We start from the raw sequence: 25,988 nt of genomic DNA on the forward strand, positions 1-25,988 counted from the left end.
TAAGCATTGAAATAACAGATTTTTGTTGTATCAATTACAGAAGGCATTCAGAGGTGTTAGGAAAAACCACCTCTGTAAAAAATGCAAAATTTCTTCCACTGTGAAGAACACGTATACAAAACGCAACAGAGAATTCAAGCTCTTGTGGAGAGGAGCAAAAGCCACAGAATCAAAGCAAAGTCATTACTATGAGTCAACTCAAAATTCACTGGACAATCATGTTCAATGCATTCAATGAAATTTAAAGGCATACTGCAAACCATACACTTAATGATCTGCAGGCTAGAGGAAGAATTTCTCTCTTTAACAGACAAGAGTAATCAATAGGGTGCCCCACCAAACAAGGACCAAAGAACAATCAGGTTTTTAACAGTTCTGATATATCAGCATTTTCTAAAGATCAAAATCCAGAAATTTTAAACATTGATTCACACCACAATGAAACAAGCACTTAAAAAAAAAGAAAAGAAAATAAGCACATAGAACATGTACATAGATCAATGAGAATTTCTTGAGACGCTGGAAGAAACAGGCTATAGTCTTTTACTTGAGAAATAAAACTACTTTTAAAGATAAATGCTAAAACACATTTCATCATTCATGTTGCCTTGAAAAATCTGAGGCACTTGTATCTGATTAGAAAAGCAATTCTGAGTAATAGTGTGTTACAATTCAGAGCCAGTTTGCTTTAGAAGAAAAGAGAAAAGAAAAGCTACCGTTTCTCATATACTGCACAAAGTGTGAAGTGTCTCCCTGCCTCTTTCTCCTCCCGTTTTCTAAGCTCATGCTTCCCAACCCTTCTGAAACAAGTATGAGAACCTCTTATTCCCGCCAATATGCCAAATGACAAAAGAAAATCAATTTATTTGTGTAAGTATATGCTTAAACCTTGAACTGGAAGAGAAAGATATCAGAAGTCTATATGGAACTTATTTCTACATTCCTGAAATCACACACACAAACGTTCACACAGACACAGACACAGACACATACCCCCTGGATTACTGGGAAATTCACAAGCTTAGGATTTCCATCTTCTAGAAGATAACTTTGTAGTTAGTTTAAAATACAAAACTGTCAGCTTTGGAAAGCCTTGATCACCTGCTAAACCATCCAAATATCAAAGAGACCCAATTAGCCTTCTCGGTAGAATGTAATTTCCCATGATGGCAAAACATACCCTAAAAAGTCCTTGATCTAAGTCTCGTGTTTATCACTAGCTATGATCGTTTTTAAGCACATTAACAGATTCAGAAACTTATGTCTCAACAGCATTTATTCTTATTGAAATAGTATACGTGTTCATTTGCCTATACAGAGACCAGGTCCCATGATGGAGTTTAAGAGCTATTTTGTGTATTGCAATATTTATTTTTAAGTGCAGAAAAGGAGGGTGGGTATTACTCAGTTGTAGAGCACCTGCATAGCATGCACAATGTCCTGGCTTCAGTCCCCAGTACCTCAAAAAAAAAAATAAATAAAATAAGGGCATATTTAAAAATGAGTAAAGTTATAAAAAAATGCAGACTAAAAACCACTGCAATCTAGGAGACACAATTACAATAAAAAAAACAAGAGTTTCTATCAATTATTGGCTATTTGCCAATCGCAGAGACAACCAGAAATCACACCTGATAACCATCACGTGTGATTCTCAGCAACCCTACTAAGTAGACACGGATGGGAAACCAGGCTCTGCAGATGAGGAGACGGAGCTCAGAGGAGCCGGGGACGCTGACCGTCCTGCTTCCCGTGACACCACATCAGCCCAGGGCAAGCGCTGACGGAGCTGCAATGAGGGGACACCCAGCTGCATGGAACCTTGGGGCACTGGGGAGTCCCAGAAAACACTAAAAACTGTTCAGTGAAAAACCAGCTCAAATATAATACACTGTGCCACATTCTTTAAACAGGGAACATGAGTGAGACCTTTTTGATGCCTCCGTGTCCTTTCTGCCATCGTCAGTTACTTGCCCTCACAGCGTGACCAGTGATGAACTGGACCCCATATGAAGCGCACTCAGATGGCAGAGCATTTGAAGCTGTTTTATGAAGTTTGTAAGACTCTGTCTGTTCCTCACACAGGCGGTCATCCATCACTTCTCACCGGTGTGGATGTACCACCTGAAATCACTCCTTTCTGCTTTTTAAAATCCCTTCATCTACTCCAGACTTTTCAATAGCAAAGAAGCAGCTAAACCACAGACAGTGGACAGCTTTTCACCAAATTTCTTGAACAGCCCATCGGACTACCTGGAAGCCCACTTCCAGGTACTTCATCATTTTCGGATTGGTGGACTTGGCCTCTGACTGAGCTACTCAGAGAGCTCCCAGCCTCACATCCGTGAGAGGACCCTGCTGTTGGGAGAAATCAGTGAGAAAGGCGTACATCCCCCAGTCATGTCTGCATGGCTAGAAGTGCCACAACGTGCTAAAAATTTATACCATCATAACCCCTGGGCTCCCATGGACTGGTTTCACATTAACCAAACTCATGAGACACTGATGCAAGAAAACCAGAAATTTAACTTATTAATGTAACAGAAGATGTGAAACTATGAACCAGACTGCAATATCAGAGTTCAACCATGAGTATATGTTCTCCTCCACGGCCCAAACACGGGCAGGCAGTCACATGGCAAGTGTGGACAGAAGCAGAGCAGGAAGGATTTCTAGATGAATTCAATGGACTAAATTTCTGTTATACCAACAGATCTGCTGCCTGGAAAACAATTAATTCTAATCACGGTGCACTCTTCGTGGACAGTTGCCGAGACACGACTGTGAGCACCTGTGTAACTCTCCTTTCCCTGTCCTTTCTGGGCTAATTGATGCACAGACGTACAGAAATCGAGGGATGCAGATACATCTAAACACCCAAAGCCCATTCTGGGAGCCACAATACCATACAGCCAGGGTTAAAATACTTGCTCTGCCACTTACTAGTTCTGTGACCTTGGTCAACTTACCCTCTGTGTGCCTCAATTTCCACACTGTGAAACTGGGATAACAATCAAACCTTCCTTACTCGCTTGTTGAGAAGATTGAAGGATTCATTTCTGTAAAACGCTCAGAAAAGAATGTAGCACATTTTGGGTGCTCAACAAATGTCAAATTAATATTACAGTGGTTTACAAGTCTCCTTCCTAATCATCTTCTGTGTTTCCTGGCTAGACTAATACCCAAAGGAAATTCTTATTTCTCCTTTTATAAACTCATGGGATGAACCCTTCTGTTCCATCCCACCACCTGTTTAAACTGATGGAAGGGATACCTCCTCCCCACTCCTCTGGGCCATGCAGAGTGCTACTCCCTTCACAGCCCTGACCCCTGGCCCACAGCTAGCCCTCCTCACATTAACAGATTGAGTTGTGATTCCGGGGAGACAAGCAGGGCATGTGAAACCCTTCCTTTCCCTCCAGTGTTGACTACCCTAGGGAAGCACCCTGGATGCTCAGCTCCATTGCAGAACAGCCCTGTGCATGATGGGGCTCATTCTCTCAAGGGAAGGCTTGCTGTGGCCCAGAGATACCTGGGACAGGGTGAGTCTCTACTTCTGGGACACAGTATCATGACACTCATTTATCCACAGCCCTGAAGTTCATGGAGAACGTGGCTTCATCAGTAACAAAGAAGACATTTATCGCCTGCCTACTCTTTTGTGTCATCTCTCAGTTGGCTGCTGGAGACAACATGTGTATAAGTATTGGTTCCCCTTAGGCCCCAACATATATGAAGTAACAAAAATTTCTGTGGCTTAACGTTGGTCCAGGGCGACTGTGTAACAGTTCTGACTCTGCTGATGCTAAATTATGGGTGTAGGAATTATGGAACGTCCTCAAATATCTTTCATCATAAAATCAGCTTTTCTTATTTTCTTGTTTCTTTGTAATTACCAAAGACTATAAAATGATGGCTGCACACAAAACAGCAGCTAAAGTTTATGAGCTCTCTTGACATACCCACTGTGGTAAACATGTTACATAATTACTAATTCTCACAATTCTACAAAGCAGATATGAGTGTCCCCTTCTCACAGACGAGGGGAAAACTCAGAACGAGCTGACTCAGGATCACATGGTTCAGTGTCAGCACGTGCAGGCAAACCCAAGTCAAGAAACTACACCCCATCATATATGTACCAAATCAACTCCCACCAATTAACACACAGCGGCGGGGTCAATACTCAGGGAACTCAACACACCTTTCAGCTTTATGGTGCTCCAGAGGCAGCTTCTAGCTGTTTTATAATATCCCGGCTCACTGGTTTCTAACACTAGAAGAAAAGCCCGATTTTGCCATTGTTTGCACAGCAAGTCTGAAATGTTCACAGCGAGATAAAAGAATAAAACTATGATATAAGCAGAAAAAATTTTCCAGGTAGAAAGACATAATGGACGTTGTGCTATTCTGAAGCATTAAGCAAAGGAATCAAAATAAAATCACATTGTTTAAGCCTTATTTTACAAACAGAAAAATTAAGACTAAAAAGTTGCAACAGCGCCACCTATGGCTAAAAAGACCTTCCAGGTTGCCGGGAAACATGCAACACAAAAATTGACTGTAAGATGAGAAACGAGAATCAGATAACTAGAAGCTTATGTAGCATATACTGCACTTTGCTTCGGGGGGATGGAGGGGTATTCAGTATTTAATCTGATATTGCTAATACTCCTAAATATAAACAAAAGACATAGGCTCATGGAAGCTCATCTTAGAAGAGGAAAGAATCCAGTCCAGCCACTTCATTTTACACGAGGGGAGACTGAGACCTGAGATCTGTCCTCCTGGCAATCAGCAGCAAAGCTCTCCTAGGTCTCATGTCTTGCACTGTAGTAAAAACCAACAGAACTGTACTAGGCCTATATTCATAAAAGTCACGTCTGTATTTTTCCAACAGTAGGTAATCTAAGTATCTTGCAAAATACTTCTCAAAGAGCCAGGAAATCATAGAAGGGTATTGAAATACAAAAACATTTATTTACATATTAAAACAGCATGAGCTTTATTCTCTCTATTAAAAAAGTGACATGTCAAATCAAAATTTTGAAATTTTAAAACCTGAAAAGAGTGCAGAAAAAAATCAAAATTTTCTTTAGTCACAAAAGAGAGAAGCTTATTCCCTGATAATAATCAATGTGGATTTTTCTAAACTTAATGGTTCTGGTCAGAATCCCGAGAAATTAAATGTCTGATGGATGGTTACACGGCAACATGAATTCTGAGCTTACATTCTGTGTAAATAATCTTCAAGGTCGTCTGCTTAAGGCAATTTAAGTAGTCCCTGTCTCACTAGAATGACACAGATTTCATTAAAGCTTCATACTGCACTTAAAAAAAACAATCCTAGTTACTTTAAGCCATATTAATGTATATCATATATACACATATTGAATATGCATCAGAAATAAGCTACCCTTTTTAGTATTCAGAGTTGATACTTCTAAACTATCAGTCACTGTGAAAGCACATTTTTATTAAGCACCTCTACGGTGCTTTGTATACAAGGCGTCCAGCTCTCACAGTCAGACAAGGTAAACCATATTACTCAAATTTCACAAATGACGAAATATACTTAAGCCATGTAAACAACTAAGATATTCATCATCAGGAAAGAAAAGAGTAAGGATTTTACTTACAATACTCACTGACAAAGTTTTCTTTCATACTAAGACTACATAAAACAAATTCAGTGTTTGGAAATTTTTCAGTAAATAAGCACCACTAGAAAAAACAAGTAACATCATTAGCAACAGTTGGACTTTCAAAGACCACTTCTCTCTTGCACAATAGTTATTTTAAATGTTTTGTTTTTAGTTCTCACAAAGCACTAAATTAAAAAACTATTTCCTTTACAGTCATTACCTGAGAATAAAACATTTGTGAAAATGTACAATTTTAATTTATGCCACTCTGCCTCTCATTCTCACTGGTGTCTCTCCTTTGAAGACCTCATCAGGCTGAGATAGCTAAAATCGGTCATTTATGGGCTCACAGGAGTTCGGGAAAACACTCAACGGGAAGCTGATTAGAGGAGCAATTGAGAATTCATCCTGTGCAGCCTGGATTCCAGCATCGAGCTAGCCACCGCCAGCTGCGTGTCATTTGGGGCAAGCTGACCCATCTCTCAATCCCTCAGCTACAAAAAAGGAGACACTGATACCTACAATCAAACACTTGCTATGAAGTAAAATATGAGCAAAGCATTTTAGCCTCAGTTAGGCGTCCACTCACAGCGAGTTTGGTCATTATGATGATGAGGTTGGCTGTTAACAAATTAAGCTCGACCAAACAGGAGAAATCACCTTAAAGGAGAAACATTTTAAGTCCATGAGTATTTCCTTTTGGGTGGACTGTAGAATATTCTATAGAATTTTTTTTAATAAACCAAATTTTGTCCATTAATTGTAGATTTACAGGTTCATGGACAAGTCTCCAGAAAAATAATTAGAGGCCTCTAACCTCTGAAAATTAAGATGTAAATTTAAAAAAAAAATCAGGGAAGAGATTATACCTCATTTGGGAGAGTATGTGCTTAGCATGCATGAGGCCCTCAATTCAGTCCCCAGTAACTCCATCTAAAAACTTTGTTTTTTAAGAAATAGAGAATTAAAGCAAAAGGATGGAGGAATACGGAAATTTTTAGAGACTCATCTCAGATTTAAGATAGGGAAGAAACCATCCAATTCTCAGAAGAAATCTTGAGGACTATGTAAACTGGATCTGAGATGTCTAGTCTTTTAACATTATTCATGAAATCATATTACCAAGTCTTAAAACTACCTGATAACCCACAGTGGTGATACTGATCATAACAGCTACCATCACGTATCGAGCTCCGGCTAGGACTGCTCTGTTCTGACATCTCTACCCCTAAGGCCTCACCAGGCGGAGAGCACTAAATTCGGTCATTTATGAGCATCTCGTGTAAGTCCTCCATTTGTGCTTCTCACTCTCCCCTCACCAGCTCCTCTGAGGGAAGCACTGTTATCATCTTCCCCACCCGCAGATAAGGCCACTGAGGCACAGACACTAAACCCGTTCCAGGCCACATTGGAATTAAAGGACGTCTGTATTTCTGCTGTTTTGCTTTTGACAAAGGAATCTGAGATATCAATTCAAAGCAGACTGTTAAATAATCAAGTCTGTCAGGTCTTCACCTCAAAGAGCAGATACTATAAATTCCTGATGTAGGATGAGGCTGCCGTCACAAACTGACTCAGCTTGAAATTAATATCCAAGATGAAGCAGCGGATACACGTAAATATTCACGATTGTCAAGTCTGCCCACGGGTCTGGGCCCTTCACTGCCTGAAAGGGGGTGAAATCCCCACCCGTGTCTGGGAGGGAAGCGCGGCTCTTCCCGGGCTCACCCAGGCTTCATAGGCTATTTACCCCCACAGACTAGCCTCAACGGTTAAAAGCTCTCAAGATTTTTACACCAGGCAAAACTGAAAGACATTTCTGTAGATGGAGCACTTTCTCAGGCTTAAATTTTTTTGCCTACACTCAGCCAGAGGGAGAAAAGAAACAGGACTCTACAAAGTCCTGACCCTCACCACTCACAGGAGTAGAATGACCACAGCAGAAGATGGCCCTTCACATTGCAGGATGTGAACAAAATAAAGATGCCCCAACAACAGGCACTCCCAGACACAGCGCTCAGCAGTCTTCTGCACAATCACAGTTGTGCAGCCCTCAACACCTTCTATTTCCAGAACACTTCATCAGCCCAAAAGAATCCCCCTATCACTAGCATTCACTCCGTAATCCCCCTCCACCCAGCCCCTTCCAACCATCACCTGCTCTCTGCCTCTGCATGTGCCTTTTCTGGGCTTTTCAGATCACTGAAATCAACAATATCTGGCCGTTTGTGTCTGCTTCCTTTCAATTAACATGCTGTTAGCAAGGCTTGTATATTTTGAAGTGGCATCAGCATCTCTTTATTTTTTATTTTTTTTGGAAACGTTAAAGATTATTAGAAGGTGGTAAGTACTATCAAAAAGAGTAGAGTGGAGCATAAGTGATTGTGTTTCAAAGGGAAAAGTGTGGGTTGAACAGTCAGGGTGGACTTCCCAAAACAGGTGGCATTTTTCATTTTCCTCTTTTTTTTTTTCTTTTTTATTCACTCTTACGTGTGAATAATGTTCCACTACATGGAGATACTACATTCTGTTCATCCATTCAGCAGCTATGTATGGACGAGGTCCAGAAGAATGAGTGTAAGGGGTGACTAGCATGGATGGCATTTAAGCAAAGGGCAAAATGTGTTTTCAAAAAAAAGCCAACAAACAGAGGCGCAAGGAAATTCAGTGCGTTTCTGAGCAAAGTGCTTGCTTGCTTCGGCAGGACTACCGTGCAGGGCTGGGGCGGATATTGGCAGGAATCACGGTGAGGGAGTCACCTGAGAAGACATCCCACTGCAAGCAGCTCAGCCAATCCTCCTCCCTCATCCTGTATTGTTAGAGCAATGTTTCTAGGTTACTCTTATTTCAATTAATAGCATTTAACTGCACGTCTGATCATCACCATCAGACCACATTACCTCCAAGTCACAGAAAATCATTCACTGACCGGAGCAGCACCAGGACATAATGGTGATGGATTAGGGAGTCCTGCAGCATTCCAGCCTGCAGGCACAAACCCCACATGTGCCCTGGTGATGTCCAGAAAATAAAATGCATGGAAATATCTCACTGCTGGAACACGACAGCTGCCCTCAAATTGCCCGAAAATCATGCTGGCAAAGCACTACTCAACCTTCTCAGTACAAAAAAAAAAAAAGCTAAGAAGGCAAATTTAGGCTCTTCCATTGAAAACCAGCAGCCACCACTGCCAGTATTTGAGCTGGAATGCTCCTGACTTTGAAAACCACTGTGCAGTTACTTTTCAAACGTGAAACTCATATATATATACCACGTAGATGATATTGCAGTAGGATTTTTCTTTTCAAAATTTCCAGTTGCAAAATTAGCACAAGAAAGTTTATGTTTAGGCTTTAAAAAAAATCAATTATCCTCCATTTTCTTAATTTTGAACTTATTATTATTTTATAAATGGAGCTATGGTGCGTATTTAAAACCTTTTGATTTCTGAAAACAAGACGTTTATGACCTCACTATTTCAGAGCAAACTTTAACGATTCTTTGAGAGGTGGGGCCTGGGGTGCTCACTAACAGCTCTTTAAATACTGACAAGGATGTGCTATTAAGTAATACAAAGGCTCTAAGTCCACATTAGCTCAGAAAGCAAAGAAACCACACCAAAGACTTCCTTAAATATTTTATATATTCCTATTCTTTTGAATATTAAAGCTCTTAAAACATATGATTTTTTTTGAAAAAGACAACAGCTGTAATAATTTTCCTCTCACCAAGAAAGCAATCTTTATCAGGAATAAAAACCCCTATGGAAATCGAAATGACAGGACGTTTCTAGCTAAGTGAACATCCAGATCTGAACACAAACCTAAATCCTATCAGATCTCACTCGAAGGAGCTCTACAAAGGCCTGGGCAACCCTGGAGATTAGCTCTTTTGTTCCAAATGTTGGCTGAGCTAAGATAATCACACTAGGCATGGAAAGAGAGAAGAGGAATGTCCCCCTGGCAGCCTCCATCAGTTTTCTTCCAGCCACAAGGTGCCTCTAGGGCAGCCCCGCTAACAAGTCCCCCATAAGAAAAGCCGGCATCCACACTGCCCCTGCCGTCCCCAAGTAGCCCCGAAGCCCATATCCCAGCCTGTGAATGGCCTTCAAATGATCCCCCAGTTGGTGGCACCCTCCACCTCTTCCCCGCTACACACACACACAAAGCCACGACAGCCTTCCCAAAGCACAAATTTGATTACATCAACCCCACTTCAAACAGTTCAGAGGCTCCCTGGTAGAGTTCTAGCCCCACCCCAGACCCTGCTCGCCCAGCCTCATCTCAGTACATAGGTCCCCAGTGACCTCAGGAGCCCCCTGACCTGCTCCTACTTCCCACTTGCCTCCAGGTTCATTTTGACTGTTTCCCAAGGAAGCCTTCCCTCCCTCCAACCTCCACAATTTGTTCCTCTCTTCCTAGAACATTCTAGGCTAACTGACAACGCTAAGCTCTCAAGAAGCAAATACATTTTGCTTATTTATGTGGCTACACTCTCTCTCCCCTAGACTCACTGAAGTGCACGTGTTATGAATAAATGAATGACGGGTTGGATCTCAAAGGGACAGACATACCTGCTCTCACCCGTCCCGACCCTTTTGTCTGTAGTATATCAGAAGCAAAACCAGAAGTACCTTCCCTGAGGGTCACTTCTGTTGACACCCTTCACTGCCTACTGTGTCAGTTCTAGTAAAACTCAACTTCTTCCAAAGCCCTACACCCCGGACTCTCTCCAGTGTCCTCCCCAGCAGGGGCTCCCTCCACCCTGGACCGCACAGGGCACTCTCCCCGGGTCCCCACGCCAAAAGCCTCCAGGCCTCTGCCCGGGCTGCACCTGCGACCTGAGCCACATTCTTGACTCCTTCTCTTGGCTGACTCTTACTCTGTCCTCACAACTGAATGTACAGCCCATTTCTTCCAGGAAGTTCTCTCTGATAATGTCCTTTAAGTCTTGTCTGGGCTCTATCTATAGCAGCAGTACATGGTGACCAACTGGGTGTTTGCCCGCTCCTTTGAGACCACGAACACTTGGGAACCACGTGGGAAGGAGTGAGAGATTACAAGACAGGTGGGGGAATCAAAAAGCAGAAATCACAGCCCAAGTTCCAAATTCAAGGATACTTTCTCAGAAAAAAGTATAAAATATTTCACACGTGTGCCATTTGGCTACTATTTTTGTGGCTTGTGGACAGCAAGAACTTGGTGTTCTAGCCCAAAACCCAGGTTACATGCAAAGAAATGTATATATTCTTATCCAAAGGAAACCAGAGCTGCTCAACAACAGTTTTCATTTAGAACTGAAAGGAAATTTGATAAAGGCAATCTCTCTCTCTCTCTTCTTTCTTTTCTGGAATCATATAATTTTAGAAGTATTTGCGTGACTAACAGACGGCTACAGCCCGTGATTCTGCACTGAAGTGTTTGAGGCTGAGGAAGCCTAGATTACATTCACTCTGTAAATGCAATCACACCAACACACTGATAGGTGCCGTGAGTGGTGGAGCTGATGTTCCAAAGCAGGCAACATTATTCTGTAAGAGAACTCTAAATAGAAAGTAAGAAATGCAATGTCCTGTACTCAATTTCATTTGCTATATGGGCCATTAACTGATAGTATATCTTGACTAATGAAACCCAAAAATAAATTGTCAACTTCGATTTTCTTCATCTGACCGTTTTATGCTAACATCGGATATTAAACTCTCACTCCATATGGAAAACTCAGGCCTACGCTGCAGCACAGTTACATCCCGTGGAAGAAAGCCGACCAAGGGAGAACTGGAGAGTTTCCCTTCAGAAGCTGCAAAGTCTGGTTTTGCACCTGTACACCATTTGCAACCACGTCATCATCAAAGGAGTTAGACGTTACCTCTCTGGGACGAAAATCACTGCGTGCTTCAGAACCATCAAAGAATGCTGAGCTTTGTGAAACAGTCCAGAGGCGCTTAAATCATACTTTTTCTGAAAGGCTCCAAAACTGACCCACTTCACCATTCCAGGTATAACAGGGAAGTACTGGAAACAGTAGAGAGAACATGCCCTTGAATTCTGACAAGGCCCTGCTTGAATCCTGCTACAGCATTTACTAGTCGCTAAATGGACCAATTCTTTAACCCCTCTGAGAAGGCTTCCCAATCCCCAAAAGGGGGCTGCCACCGCCCACCTGGGAGGCATGGATGTGAATGAAACACGCAAGTAGGGCGGCCGACTGGTACCTGACACGGGGCCTGGCTAGTTTCCCTCCGCTGCCCTTCTCCCCCTTTAAACTTGCACTGTTCCCCCGGTAACGATCAAGCCCCCGGAACAGACTGCCCGTATCTTCTGTGTATCCCTGGATACATGCCTTACCCTTAGGAGGCCAGAAAAACAACTGCCTCCTCCCAAGTCACTAACAATGTTCTTAAGAGTCTGGGTATTTTTAACTCTATTTTTCAGGGAGACTATTCCAGAATTTTGCAAGCACCATTCTCCAGGTTGGCTCCCCTCCCAGTGCCCATCCCTTCTCACCTCAGATCCTCTGTCTGACTGCCTTCTGTTCATGGGAAAGCGAGTCCGGTAAGGTGGGGCTCCCTAGGCCTCCCTCCCTCCCTCACAGGTGATTGTGACTAACTTCTCCCCACTCCTCACTGCAACTCTAGCTTCTGAGGAGTCTACCCTCCCGTACCCTGCAGCCTCTGCACCTTCCCAAGACGCACACGTGGCCACGACCCTCCCTTCAGATTTCTTCCTGGCTGGCCCTGCCCAGCCCCTGGCCCCTTAAGGATAACTGGCATTGCTTTGAAAATGGCAAACGCCACTGACTGACACACCAGAGCTGTATGGTCTGGGCTTTCCTCCAACCAAGACACAGCCCTGCCCCCCTCAGTCTCAGTCTGCAGCTCTCGAGATGATCTAATTCACATGCAAGGCTGTGAACACCAGCTAAGAATGACGACTCCCAACGTGTATCTCTAGTCCGGCTCCTTCACCTGAGCCCCAGGCTCATCGACCCGAGTGCCTCTTTGAAGTCCTAATTTGGATGACAAATGGCATCTTAAAAATGCCTCATGTCCACCATTTACTCTGGAATTCCATTCCTGTCAGGTATCTCCCAGACTCCCCATTTTAGTAACAGCCCCAGCACCCACCGAGGTGTCTGAGGTCACATTCAATTTCCACTGTTCCCTCCCCCAGGCCCTGCCCTGGAATCAGTCCTGTTATCTCCATCAATAAGCCCATCTCAAGTGTAGTTCTGTAGGGACCATGGCCGGAAACACACAAGCTCACAGCATGGTGCACTAACAGTCCTCCGTAGGGTGCTCCCTGGATGGGGAGGCATCTCCTGCCGCTGGTCACCTCAGAAGGCAGTGGATTCTCACACAGGAGGCCCAGGAGAAGGGACTCAAGGTTCTCCCATGGTCTGAGCTTTGAAGGGCCCGAGGTCTGGGGGAGCTCCTAATTAGCAGACACACTTGCCAATGAGCAGATGAGGATGGGGGAACCCACGCAAGGCTGTTATCACTTCAACTCATGGGCTCTCAGGAGCCATGGGAAAGGCCTGTGTCCAGTGTACAGCCCAGCCATCACAGATCCCAGCCTGCATTTGCCAACCCGGACAGCCTAGACTCCATCTACTTGCGACACTTACTTCTGTTCTGTTCCCCACCCAGAATGTGATGGACTCATTCAGATATTCTGGCCTGTCTCAAGCGAGACAAATTCAGTGAAAAATGAAGTGTCCACATTTGGACCAGAGCATGAAAGGAGAAACAAGGCCTCATGGTCAGCATGATGGTGGTGGCCAAACAATTCCACCAGGTGAGATGAACCAGGGTAGGGTTGAGAATCCAAGGTCCTGGGTTGGACAAATCATCTTCCTTCATTGTTGACTGGGGTGTTGGGGACTGACTACCACAAACTAACGACACGTTAGGGGGCCCACGTGGTGGGCGTCAGCTGCAACAGAAACGGATTCAGCTCTTTACTGCCAACATGGGTTAAAAGTAAAGGCCGAGGCAGGAAGGTCTGCACGGCTGCTGAGGCAAACCACAGACCCAGCTCTGAATGCCCACTGGCTGGAGCAGAGAGGAAGCTATGGCCCTTTTAGCAGTCCCTTTGCCCAACAGATCCAGGTAAGCCAGCTACTTAGGAGAAGGCCATGTTGTCCTGATACTCAGAAAAACCAGCCTCGTAAAGGGAAAAAATAGTGGCATGGATTTTAGACCCAATTCTGCCCATTTATGAAGGCAAAGTAAAGTAAATGGCACGGGGAAGTTGAATGCAAAAAAAAAAAATTAAAGAACCAAACGGTGACCTCTTCCTCCAACAGCGTCCCCTGCAGCTGTCACCTCCGTGGCGGCCACATCCTCACCAGTGACCGCCGGCCAGGAAGCGACGTCACGCACGTCACACAGCGACAGCCAGGAACCGCGTGCTGAGCACGTTTGTGTAAAAGCAGGAATCGAGCAAAATGCTGCAGAGTTTGACCTTACAAGTTTAAATACTCCATGAAAAGAATCCCTGAGCAGCCGACTAAATCAATTCACATCTTACTTCTTCAAAACAATGAAACAAATTTAATAAGGGCGCATTTGTCATCAAATAAAAGGAGGACCAAACATGTTCCTCAAAAGCAAGGATTTCAACAGGTATCAAACACCAGTGGGTGATGAGCTAACAAAGCAAATATTCCAAAAAATTAGAAAATAAAAAATGACTAAGATAATAGATGGATCAAAACAGCTGTTAAGTTGTTGCTTTTTAAAGCGATGGAGACTGTACGGAGGGCAATCTGGCTATTTCCAATGCAGGGTGTGCACAGCCCACATTTTCAGAAGCAACAACATGCTCACTGGGCAGTACAAGTGAAACAGGAGTAAAGAAAAAGGAAAAGAGGAACAAGAGAAAATTAGAATCACACAAGAACAAAAATAATTTTGACTGCATGTACAAGAATTTATGTGAGTGTGTGAGGCCAGGGACGCGGGGATGGTGAGGCCCAACCTCACCTCCTGCTCAAGGGAAAGCAGGGGCCTGAGGGGAGCGGCGCTGCCGGGGGACCACAACGTGTTCAGCTCCCCTAACCAAAATTCGACCTACAAGCGACTAGGCAGCTTTTGAGCTACAAATTATTGTCGCATTTCAGTCTGAACCGTTTTACTCACTTCCACCAAGAGTAGCAGGAGAGAATGAGGCTCTGCTCCTGCACCAAAGCATTGTTTAAAAAATTAATGACTGTGGAATATTAAAAGAAACAATGGAGTAAAAGTGACTGGAGGAGAATGTGCTTGACCCGAGCTCACTGGCCGCGTTATCTCAATGACGTTCAGATGCTGGCTGAGCCCTTATGGTACCAGAATAGACAGACCCACAAGGAGGCAGGTTTAATGCGCTGAACCACTGTGGGCTAAGTACACATCCGGCTACTCCGCCAAGTCCCAAGGGCAGACTTCAAAAGGCAAAAACAAGCTGGCATCCTCTGGTGGGTCTGCAGACTCAGAGACAAGCATTTGTTGAGCAAAAATGTCACCAGTGCCTCCTATGACAAAAGAAGTGGCACTGGCGTGGGGGCTGGGGCAGGGCTCCAGGCTTCCACTGCTCACTCACCAGTCTGTCCAGGGGGAGAAGGTGGTCCCTGCTTAGGTTTCGCTGATGCACCTACTTGACTAATGTCTGGGGCCTCAGCAGGAGTTGACAGATGAGGTGAACGGAGCGAGACTCTGTGTAGCACGGTGCTGGGAGCTATGCCCTCAGCAGTGCCCAGGCTCCTAAACATGCCAGCTCATCTCCAAGAAGCAGATGGGGAGTGCGGGCATGTAGATCACAGGGCCCTGTGAGGACAAGTACAGATCATGGCCACGACATGCCTCTCCTCTTCCTTAAGCCATAGAGGTATTTCTGGGGAGGAACAGAAAATTCATCCAGAGCCTGCTAGGTGGGCTCTCGCAGGTGGGACTAGTGTCCCCTGTGCTTCTCACTCACAGGGCTGCTCTAGACATTCTTTTTATTAATTCCCTAGCATCTTCTCCTCCAACTTACCAACAACCAGAAAGTAGGATCTGATCTTAGGTAAGTTCAAGAATCACAGAGCACCACCTCCAAAGCGGGCCCGGTAGCACATGCCAGGTCTTCTGACCGCCACCTGTGGGACCACCATGAGCCCTCTCCAGACTCAAGGACCGAGGCCGTAGGCCGGGGGGACACAGCTTCCCTCACTCACCCCAGCAAAGGGGGACCACGTCTCGGCAAAGGCATCTCACCCTCTTCAGCCCGAGGGAAAACATGATAGATATACGGGGAAACAGAGCAGAAGGTGGGGGGTAGGCAGCCCAGAAGAGCTCATCTGTACTTCCGAGGCAAAGTGGGGCCATTGACTTAATCACAGGGACAAAGTGGGAATGAACATTTCCCTGCTCTGTCCCATACACCGTGATACGCCTTTCCCTGCATAAGGAGTTCATTAGGAAGTCCCTGGCGGTGTTTCTGATGTCCTAACTTGGCATGGTGGCTGTCGGGCAGGAAGAGACGGCCTGAGCTGAAAAGGTGCTGGGCCTGGGAGGCAGGTGACAGCGGCTCCAGCCGCAGCTCAACCAGCGCCTCGTTCTGCCTCTCGGGGCTCAGCATCTCATCTATAAGCAAAGGGATGAGCATGTACCAGGACAGGCTGCGCAACAGAAATGAAATGAGAGCCATGTAAAGAAAGTTTCCCAGTTGCCACGTTTAAAATTTGAAACAAAGAAACAAACCAACAAACAAAAAACAAATACTAGAATGTGATTTTAAGAACAGATCTTACTTAATCTACTGTATGTAAAATACTATTATTTTGACATGTAATCAATATAGGAAGTAGAGAGATAGTTTATGTACTTTTACTAGACAAGCCTCAGCGTCTGATGTGCATTTGACCTACAGTACATCTCAGCTGAGTCCAGCCTCCTCCCCAGTGCTCCTAGCATGTGGCTTTGGCTACTTTATTGGACAGCAACTCCAGGGGTCCCACCATGTTCCTGGCTGTAAAGCGGGAGTAAGTGTCCACACTAACCCTAAAAGGATCTCTCTGAAATAAAGGCGGATTCACTTTGAAATGTCTGGAAACCGGCGGGCTGCACCTCCCTCCCCCCTTGGCTACAAGATTGACTTCTTCCTTGCTGATCCCTTTCTGGATGTAGGGAAGCAATCCAGCACACAGCCAAGGTGGACTGGCTTCCAGGTAAACTTACCTGCTGTCTGTGTCCAGTCCCATGAAGTCCTCCTTCTCAAACGGGATGCAGGGGAGGGGGATCTTGTCCCCAGAATTCTTGGGGCCACCATCCAGCCACTTGGACTTGAGCAAGATGAAGAGTGACTCAGTGAAGTCCTCGATCCTCTTCTCCACCACCCTGCAGTACTCTTAGATTGAAGGCAACGTCGGTGCGTGTCTGCTCGGCTACCTCCCCATGCTGCACAAAGACAAAAAGCTGAGAGTCATTAAGCGATGCACCATACAGCTCCTCTGCATGTGGAGCTTCTCGAAGGCCTTGGCAGAGAGACATTCGGTAATGGTGACAAGGCCCACGACCTTGGGGTGTTTCTGGAAGACGCTCCACCGATTCTCGGGCACATAGCGGTGCCTGTAGTGGATACAGAGTGTCCACTGGGAGCCACAAGGGCTGATATGGCTAACCGAGGTGAGTAGCTGATAGATGCAAAAGAAATTCTCCTCTGAGATGATCTCTATGGATTGGACCACAACGGGACGAGTCTGGTGGTCCTCAGCACACTGCACATAGTCAGGGATGCTCATGTTGCAGGCCCTGCCGAGAGGGGAGAGGAGATCGAGGTACATTCTCTGCTGTGTGCTACGGGCCCATCTGGGTTGCGGTGACCTGGTGTGTACCAGCCAGAAGACAAGGGAAGCCAAAGCAAATCCAAGGGTACAGTTTGTCCTCAGAGTCTGCATATGGCTACTGTAGCTCGGATCACATTACCCAGCTTTTGGTCTAGGCTTCCTGCCTCTGCAGAGAAAGGTCATTTCTTATTTTCTATTTCCAAGCACCTAGCAAGGCCCTGATGCAAAGTCACTGCTCAAAAATGCTGAATAAAGAAATGAACAAAGGAAATGCTTCCCCAACCCCCTTCAGCAGAATATAAAGAGAAGGACCACAGTAGGATCAAAAGATCTGGATTCCTATTCAATTTATTTGAACTCCTAAGCTTCATAATAATGGATAAGAAAACTTGCCTTGGGGTAGAGGGTACTGTTCATTGGTGGAGCACATGCTTAGCATGTACGAGGTCCTGGGTTCAAACCCCAGTACCTCATTTTAAAAAATCAAACAAATAAATACACCTAATTTCCCTCCTGAAAAAGTATTTTTTAATTCAAAAGTCAAAAAACACCTTGCAATTGACACAACATTGTAAACTTGACTATACTTCAATTAAAAAAAAAGCCTTGCCTTACAAGAATATATCTGGATTACGGATGTTTGAAAATGTAAAATGCATAGGGTACCACCTGCATAAAAGGAGGTGACTGTACACATGTTCTATCCCTCCTTTATGAGTTATACTTCCTTTGGGGAGGTTATAACCTCTCAGAGCTAATTTTCTCAGATTAAAAAATATAAACATTACCTGATTCTCAGTACTGCTGAAGAATCAGATAACTCTATGAAAGCATCTGACCCACAGAGTTTACTCAATAAATGTTTGTTGAATGAATGAATAAACAAGCAAAGTGAATGCTGCTCCCTGCCACAAACCATCATAATGGTACTGCCTGGAAATCCCAAGCCCACGTTCACCCGACTCTGCATTAACAATGTGGGTGACCTGGACAGGCCTGCGTGCTTCTCGAAGCCCCAGTTTAATCGTGAATAGAAATAAGGGCAATAACACAAACCTCAAATTGTTAGTGAGTCAGTAATGAATTGTACCCCAACACTGCATGATGGAACCATTAAGAAAACTGGGCAAAGGGCCCATAGGCCCTCTCCATATAATCTCTTACTACCACATGGGAATCTACATTACATCTCAAAATTAAAAGTCTAATATTTTAAAGAGGTTATCGAGGTTAGGTGAGCTCACTGTCTCAAATAAGGAACACACAGTACAAATAGGACAATGCCCAGCCCATGAGATACACTCAGTTAACATTCCCACTGAGCCCACTAGTCCCTCCAACTTCAGAGCAAGAGGATGGGTCCTCGTGGCAACAGGCCACAGCACCTGAAGCTAACAAAGCTAATGGTGTCCACTTAAAAGAGCCCCTGTCACCACCCTTGTTCTAATTTTCTATTTGTAATTTTTTTCTTTTCATTAAATTGGAACTCCAAATTGCATAGAATTCTTACCAGATATCATGATGGCAGCCCTTCAAAACCTGACCACAGAGATCATGATGGCAGCCCTTCTTGGTGAAACAATAAAATGAAAAGCCATTTCCACAAGACCTCTGTGTAAATCTACTAGGGAACTTCATCCTGGACTGAGGAAGAGGACTGGGGAGTAGGGGGTAAACTGGGACACGGAGAAATATGGGCCACCTGTCCCACAATGGACTTTAGACTCACCCTCACCCTCCAGGAACTTCTAAATACACACAGACAGAGTGCTATGGACAAGAATTTTTTTTTAAACAAATCCCTGAATCCCTAGCAGATCTTGTTTCTACCGAGACACAAATGTCTTATTTGTATAATGTTTCACAGAAGCCTTAAAATATTATCACCCCAACTTGACACATCAAGAAACTGAGGTAGAGAAGTTTATCACATTCTACAAGATTAGAGAGAGGCCACGTCAGACACCGTATTTAAATCCAAGTCCCTGCTCCGTTGCTCACACTAGAAAGTGTCACATACTGCCTCTTTCCTGCCCTCTCCCTGCAATAAATCTCTGAAGAGTCTTTTCTGTGTCACCTGCAATCAAAATCACATCAATTTTTCACAAAGAGCTATGTCACTCCTTGGAGGACATACCAAAATCTAAAGGGTTGGGTTGAGAGGAGATATTTGCATTTTCTGTTTCTCAAAGGAAACATGGCTTTAAAAGAAACTGAAAAGTATTTATCTAGTCTAAGCGCTCATTGTGCACAGAAAGAAACGGAGGCTCAGAGGAGAAGAGGAAAGGGCGTTATTAACAAATATTGCCTCAGTGCAGCACCAAGCCAGCCCTGGGCTCTTCTGGGGGAGGATCTGGAAGGCCCAGGAAAATGAGTGTTAGAAAATAGAAAGAGAAGAAGAATATAAGGTCCCGTCTCTACACCACCATACCATGAATTTCCACCAAATTACCCAGTATGGGTGCAGCCAATAGTAAGGTTGTCTAAACAGGTTATTGAAACCTGGAATTCTCAACCATAGTGGAAATTCCAGCATTTACTGTGCTTTTTTCCCAGTTCAATCATCAATTCAGTGGGCATTCTGTACCAGGGACTACACGAGACCTGGAGTTCTCCCAAATAAAGATCTCTATTACCACGTGTGCAAACCACATAAAGGCAACCAGAAGAAAAGCGCCCACAGATAAGATGGAATTACTGAAACTGAAAGCAGCCAAAGAGCATATATTACTAGGAAAAATGGTGCTCCTATAAATGGACTCATGGACATAGAAAGCAAACTGTATTTAGCAGGCAGGAAAGGAGGGATTAACAGATACAAATTAGTAAATATAAAATAAATGACAAGGACCTGCTATATAACACAGGGAACTATATTCAATTTCTTGTATTGAGTTATACTAAAAACAATCTAAAACATATGTATATACATATGCATATGTTTATAACTGAATCTCTGCTGTACACCTGAAACTAACATTGTAAATTGACTACACTTAAATAAAAAATAATTTAAAAAATAAGTAAAAATAAAAGCAACGCCATTAAGAAAAAATAAAAGAACACTCTAATCCCCTTAGCTGTAGGTGGTGGAGAATTCTGGTTGTAAACACCAAGTCCACTGGATCACTCCAGCAATGGCTGTCACTCTTTCTGACCATCAGAGAGTCACTTGCTTCACTGAGGTTTCTTTTCTCTTCTGTGAAAGGCTACAGCTGCAACTAACGATGTATAGAATCTCATCATTCACAAGCCCAACAAGTAGTGAGGACTTCCCATGGGCCAGGCTCTGGACAGAGGAAAATATAGGGTCCGAAATATATTCATGGGTAGAAGAAGTTTGTGCCATAAAGACGTTAATTCTTCCTGTTTTGATAGACAGATTCATTGCAATTCTGATTAGAATTCCTACCAGATTTTTCTTGGAATGTAACAAGTGAATTTATGGTCAAGATTAGCCAAGAAATTTCTTTAGAACCACCACTGGGGAGGGGTGGATAGGTCATTAATTTCCACTGCTCTTTCTGAAGTGATAAAAACGTTCTGGAATAATAATGGTTGCACAACTGTGAATATGCTAAAAGCTGCTGAATTTTACCATTTAAATGGATGTACTTCATGGTGTGTGAACTATACCACAATAACGCTGTTATATGAAAAAATATTTCTTGACAAATATTTTTCTTTTTATACCACTAGTCTGTCCCACAATTTAAGAAAAACAAAAAACCAATACAAACCAAACTGTGCCAGGAGTTCTTTAGGACTGCAATATCCCTGGGTCTCCAAGGCCTCTGGTGATGCTGTTCCTGTTAACACACACTAGCTGGGCTGGGCTAGCTAGGGACTGTAACTATCTTTTTAAAATTGACTGTCACACGTTTCACCCTTGGAGAGGGAAGGAAGGAGGATATCACAGCTTCATGCCTTCAGCTCATTTTTAACAGAACCAAGCCCTGCTTTCACCACTGTTAATCCCTCTCACTATAAAAACACGTGACATCAACAAGCACCGCCATCATAACACCTGAAAGTGTTCAAGATACTTACCTGCGGCAGAAACACTGAGGGAGGAGACAGAAGCTTGCTCAGCACTGATGCTCCCTTTTCCCGACTCCACCAGGTGAAGCTGGGCGCTACAGCCAGAGGCTCAGTCCGGGGAGCAGCACACACGCCACTGAGCTGGTCCTGAGGGAGGGTGAAAGGGAAAGGAGGGCAGCCCTAGGGGGGAGGGAAAGGGGGGGTGCGGGCTGCAGCCCCGCTCGGAGGCCAGCCCCAGCCCCAGCCCAAGCCGCCCGCCCCGTCCGGGTGTGCAGACCCCGCCCGCCCGGGACACAGCCCGCCCAGTGGTGGGGACGGGTCGGCGGCCTAGGAGAGGAAGCCCGGGAGGGGAGGACTCGCGGGCGGGAGAGGGGAAGCGGACGCCAGCCGCGGACTGAGGGGAGCCCGGCTGGGCCAAGAGGCGCAGGGGCACACCTGGCCCTGGACAGCTGTGGCCGGGGCGCCGGGGCAGGTGGCGCGGGCAGAGGGGTCTGGCCCGAGCAATCCAGCTGAACACACGCTGACTGGCGCCCTGGGGGGCTGTGACACGCCGACCGCCCTCCCGCAGCCGCCTCACCCCTTTCCCGATATCCCCTCACCTTGCACTTCCACAGCCAGAGGCCCCGGCCCCAGGCAGTAGCCAAAGGCCTACAGGGCGACAGAGCTGAGAAGCCATTGGGGCCGATCCCCGGCTCGGAGCTGGAGCTTCCAACCCGCGGTCCAGCTGGCAGCAACTGCGCATGCGCAGGAGGGCCAGCGATCCGCTCTGGGTCCTGAGAGAGAAGGGGAACCGAGGGAGGGAGAATAGGGGAGGAGGAGGGGAGGCGGGGAAAAGTGGAGGGAGACACATGGACAGGAGGAGCAGAGGGAAGGCAGTTATCTGGAATTGGGAGGGGAGTAACAGAGATGGGGAGAAAGCGTTTTACCTCTTGTGGCACCCCGAAGGAGGCAGCAGTCCTGCCTATACACCCTTCTCTTACCCGTCATTGCCCACAGCTCATATTTTACGTCCCTGGCCCAGCCCTCCAGCTAAGGTCTCTGCAGAAACCCTACGGGTATCATACCCGTTGCCCCCACAAGGAGCTAGGTTTACTGTTGCTCAGGGAACCAAGCACCCGCAGGTGTTGTTTCTCAGAACTACCTTGGGAAGAGTACATATTCCCCTTTTACACGCTGGGAAACAGGCAGGCACGATCTCTGCCTTAGCTCCACTGTCCCAAATGTTGGGCTGGCAGGGAGCGGGAGGTAAAATGTCAGAGCCCCAGAAGGAGCAGACTGCCTGAGTGTTGGTGTAGAGTCCCCATCCCTCCTGGGTAAACCACACCCCAACCTCGGGGAATAATCAAGGGCTCACCGTAGGCCCCTGTGTGTGGGAGAGCTGCCCTCAGTCCCAGTGTCCAACTTGCTAGGTAGGTAGAAGTGTTATTGAGTCCAAATTCATTCTCCTCAGTGCAGGACAGGCCAGTAAGTTGGGAGACCAAGTGTTGGGGCATGGAATAGCAAGTTTCTGTAGACCTAGATGGCAAACTAATGTCCTGGAAAACCATCTCCCCAAGTCAGAATTCAGGCTGCTTTCCTATGTGCTTGGTTTTTGCAAACTTCTTGGTGTAGGAATTCCTTCTTGTTAGAATCCTTTGTTCTTGCAGCTATCTCCCTGGGTCAGATCCCTGTAAACCTCCAACAAAACAAACGTTATTTTCTATTCTGCAACGTGTTATCTTTATATGATTGGAAAAGTGTTAAATACCCTTAAAGGTCAGAGCCTTCAGAATAGGCTCTCCTGTATATTTTAGGCTCTAGGCAACATTGTTTTACAAGCAAGAAGAAGCCTAGGAGACAGAGCACAGGGTTAAAGTCAAAGGAACAGATCTAATATGGAGTCAGATTTCTTCTTTTCTATTACTGTGGCAGAAGCCACTTGAGGATTTAAATCCCTTAAAGTTAAAAATAAGTAAAACTTTAAAGGAATTTACATACATTGGTGGGAACTTGCATAGCATATCTGGAAAAGCACACAAAGGATTGTAAACATTGGCATCTCCAGGGAGGCATGTAAGAACAGAGGATGAGGGAAAACTTCTTTCACTTGAGTATTTTTTGCTCTGTTTGAATTTTTTTAACCATATGCATATATTTCTTTTTCAGTTAAAATAAATGTGTAATGGAGCAAAGGAGTAACTAGTTCAGCAAATACAGCAGCCATAGACTCACTGAGTCATCATTTTCGATTTAAGCCAGGAAGCATTGATTGTCTCTCTCCTATGTGCCCAGTGCTGTTTTAAAACATTTTTATATATTTTTTTTATAAAATATTAACATGCTATCCCTCACCCCTGCTCAGGGCTGGTGGGAAACCAACTGAGTTTTTATTGAGTTGTTTTCCAAGGAGTAGAGATGAGTTATAAACAGAACACAACTTCAGGGCAAAACAGGCGGACTGGTTTTCCAGCAGGCCAGATAGCGATGACGGGTTTTCAATAGAGGCGCACAGAGGCTGAGAGAGAAAGCCTCCAGGACCCTACAGAAAGCTGCCCACAGTGCCTTCTCCATGGCACTACTGAAATAGGAAAGAACAAATCTGACTCCATATTAGATCTGTTCCTTTGACTTTAAACCTGTGCCCTGTTTCCTAGGCTTAGTCTTGCTGTTTCTGCACCTTTTGTGAAACAATGTTGCCTAGATCCTGAAATATACAGGAGACCCTATTCTCAAGGCTCTGACTTTGAAGGATATTATCACTTTTCCATTCGTATAAAGATAACAAGATACAGAATAGAAAATAACATTTGCTTGTTGGAGGTTTACACGGATCTGACCCAGGTGAAGAGCTGCAAGAACAAAGGATTCTAACAACAAAGAATTCATACACCAAGTTTGCAACAACCAAGCATTCCCGCTTCCCCTTTTTAATATAAGAAGAGCCTGAATTCTGACTTGGGATGATGGTTCTCCAGGACATTGGTCTACCATCTTCTCCGCTGGCTTTACAAATTAAAGCCGCTATTTCTTGCCCCAAATCCTTGTCTCCTGATGTGTTGGCCTATAATGCACGAGTAGAACAAGCGTGGACTCGGAAACACAAACATACATTGAAAGTACGCATTTGGTATATTAAATGACCTGCTTCCACTCGTAATCCTGAGGTTTTCTTCTCTTGACCACTCCTACTATATTTATAAAAAACCAGTCATGTGGACACATTTCCTTCTCTAGCCACTACCCTTCCATGTAAAAACTGATGCCAAGAAGGCAATGGAAGTTGCTAGAAGGTATTACCTGGCCAAAAAAGAGCAGAAGTGGGTTCTGGCTGATGTTCAGGAGCAGGCCGGGGCACCTGACAAGATGTCATAAGTACGGATAGACAGCTGGGCACCAAAGGAGAAGCTTCTAAACTTCCATGAGGGACTTGGATAGGAAGGAACAGTCCCAGACTATAGCTCTGATCCCACCACGAGCTTCCTGGGCAAGGCTGGGCAAGACATTTAAATTCTCTAGACCCGTGCTGTCCAACACGGGAGCCACCAGCCACATGCAGGATTATGATGTTATTCTGTAGCCAGACAGAATTATAAATAAACACTTTATTGCAAAGGGTCAGCAGGTATAATATTTAAAAACATTATTGGTTATCTTGCCCTAACAAGTTATTTTTGTATGTCTAGCTTTCTGTGGGTTGTAATGCCTGCGACTAATGTTTCCCTTACAGTGAGGTATTTTGAAATTATAAGTTACTGGACACAGTACACTCATATCACAGTTGAAAAAAACTGATTAAATAAGCAAGGTGATCTGACTTAGTAGTTATGAGCAGGGGCTCTGGGGCCAGCCTGCATAAGTATTAATTCTCACTCTCCCTCCAGGGAGTTCTGTGTGAATCTTGGACAAATTATTGTTGCTGTTGTTGTTGTTGTTGTCGTTGTCATTGTTATTATTTGTGCCTCTTTTTCCTTACCTTTTAAATAGCGAGGAAAATGTAGACTCTATCCCCTACAGTGTTGGCAGGATTAAATGAGTAAACGTCTGTGCTGCCCACTTCCCTGGGTTTCAGCATTCTCCAGGCAATCAGTGCAAAACACAGTGGCATTCTCCACTGTCTTCGTCAGTCTGGGATTCTGTAACAAATTACCGTGTGTCGGGTGGCTTAAACAACCAGCATATTCCTTATGGTTTGGAGGCTGAGGCTTTCAAGGTCAATGTATCTGGGAGAGGATTGCCAGCTCGAAGATGGCTGTCTTCCCACTATCTTCATGGCCCAGAGAGGAGAGAGAAGCAAGCACTTTGGGGCCCTGTATAAGAACACTAATACCATTCATGAGGGCTCTACTCTCATGACCTCATTTTATCCTACTAATCACCTCCCAAAGGCCCCGCATCCCTATATCATCACCCTGGGAGATGAGGTTTCGACATATGGATTTTGAGGGGATGCATTCAGTCCACACATCGGCTAACTCTCCCAAACATGCAGTCATCAAACCTGTAGCTAATTTCAAA

At 44.8% G+C, this 25,988-nt stretch overlaps 1 protein-coding gene across 1 annotated transcript in view; it reads right to left on the reverse strand.

Moving 5' to 3' along the window:
• Positions 1 to 23,259, reverse strand: part of LOC140693990 (trafficking protein particle complex subunit 9-like) — a 115,951-nt gene extending 92,692 nt beyond the window's left edge. Inside the window, exons 1-4 of the mRNA XM_072957493.1 lie at positions 22,849 to 23,259; positions 22,094 to 22,374; positions 21,504 to 21,674; positions 16,846 to 17,064 (exon numbers count right to left, since the gene is read on the reverse strand). Of these exons, the coding sequence (XP_072813594.1) occupies positions 16,972 to 17,064; positions 21,504 to 21,674; positions 22,094 to 22,374; positions 22,849 to 23,041 (738 nt within the window). The 5' untranslated portion in view covers positions 23,042 to 23,259 and the 3' untranslated portion in view covers positions 16,846 to 16,971. The remainder of the gene's footprint in view (positions 1 to 16,845; positions 17,065 to 21,503; positions 21,675 to 22,093; positions 22,375 to 22,848) is intronic.
• Positions 23,260 to 25,988: the final 2,729 nt, after the last annotated feature.

This window comes from Vicugna pacos, unplaced genomic scaffold, assembly GCF_048564905.1.
Source record: "Vicugna pacos unplaced genomic scaffold, VicPac4 scaffold_20, whole genome shotgun sequence".
Lineage (NCBI taxonomy): Eukaryota > Metazoa > Chordata > Mammalia > Artiodactyla > Camelidae > Vicugna > Vicugna pacos.